Genomic DNA, 747 nt, shown 5'->3' with positions numbered 1-747 from the left:
ATAGCAGTGGCAGCATCCAGAAGATATTTCTCCAAAAGGAGTTCTGTATCACGTGCAATAGGAGGGGGATGAAGCAAAACTTACCATGCATTATAGTGTCTAGGGTTGACTCTGATTGCATTTCTAAAACAAGCTAATGCTTTGTCTAGTTCTTCTGTTAACACAAATTCATGCCCCAACAGGGTGTAGGCATAAGCATAGTTTGGATCAACTTGAATGGCTCTCTGGAAGAACTTGATTGCAATGTCATGCTCTCGTTGCAAGCTGAAACAGTTTCCTGCAGCACACCATGCCTAGTAAAAACAGCATTGCAAAGTTAGCACGCTTTTTACAACTCAGAGTGACTAAGTTTGAGCTGAACAGATTTTTCCATACTGATTTACATGATTAAGTAACTTCCTCCCAGATTAAAAAAATAACAACAACAATAATAAAAAAATAACAATAAAACAGTTAGTTAAGTCTCATTCGAGAGGCAGATAGGCCTAAATACACCTTACAGCTAGACAAGCTGAAATACAGAAACCGGGCATCTAAGGACACCCAACAAGTTTGTGCCAATTAGATACTTTGATGACTAATGACTAAAGCTTTTGAAGCTGTTGAAAAGGGTAGAAATAAAACACCTTAGATATTTAAGAATAATGAAGGGGGAGACGGTACATTCACTTTCACTCTTCAGTTCCCTCCAACTGACAAATCTGGAAATCTGCAGAGCAACAGTTTTAGCAGCAACCTCCTCTTTCC

The 747-nt window shown here is 38.8% G+C and overlaps 1 protein-coding gene across 1 annotated transcript in view; it reads right to left on the bottom strand.

Annotated features, from left to right (window-relative positions):
• Nucleotides 1-747, bottom strand: part of CDC27 (cell division cycle 27) — a 34,086-nt gene that overhangs the window by 11,505 nt on the left and 21,834 nt on the right. Inside the window, 1 exon segment of the mRNA XM_009320439.1 lies at nucleotides 85-293. Coding sequence (XP_009318714.1) covers nucleotides 85-293 — 209 coding nt within the window.

The sequence above is a fragment of the Pygoscelis adeliae genome, unplaced genomic scaffold (assembly GCF_000699105.1).
Source record: "Pygoscelis adeliae isolate BGI_AS28 unplaced genomic scaffold, ASM69910v1 Scaffold203, whole genome shotgun sequence".
NCBI classification, from domain to species: domain Eukaryota; kingdom Metazoa; phylum Chordata; class Aves; order Sphenisciformes; family Spheniscidae; genus Pygoscelis; species Pygoscelis adeliae.
Note: the sequence above shows the minus strand (reverse complement) of the source record. Positions and strands in the feature narration are given on the sequence as shown.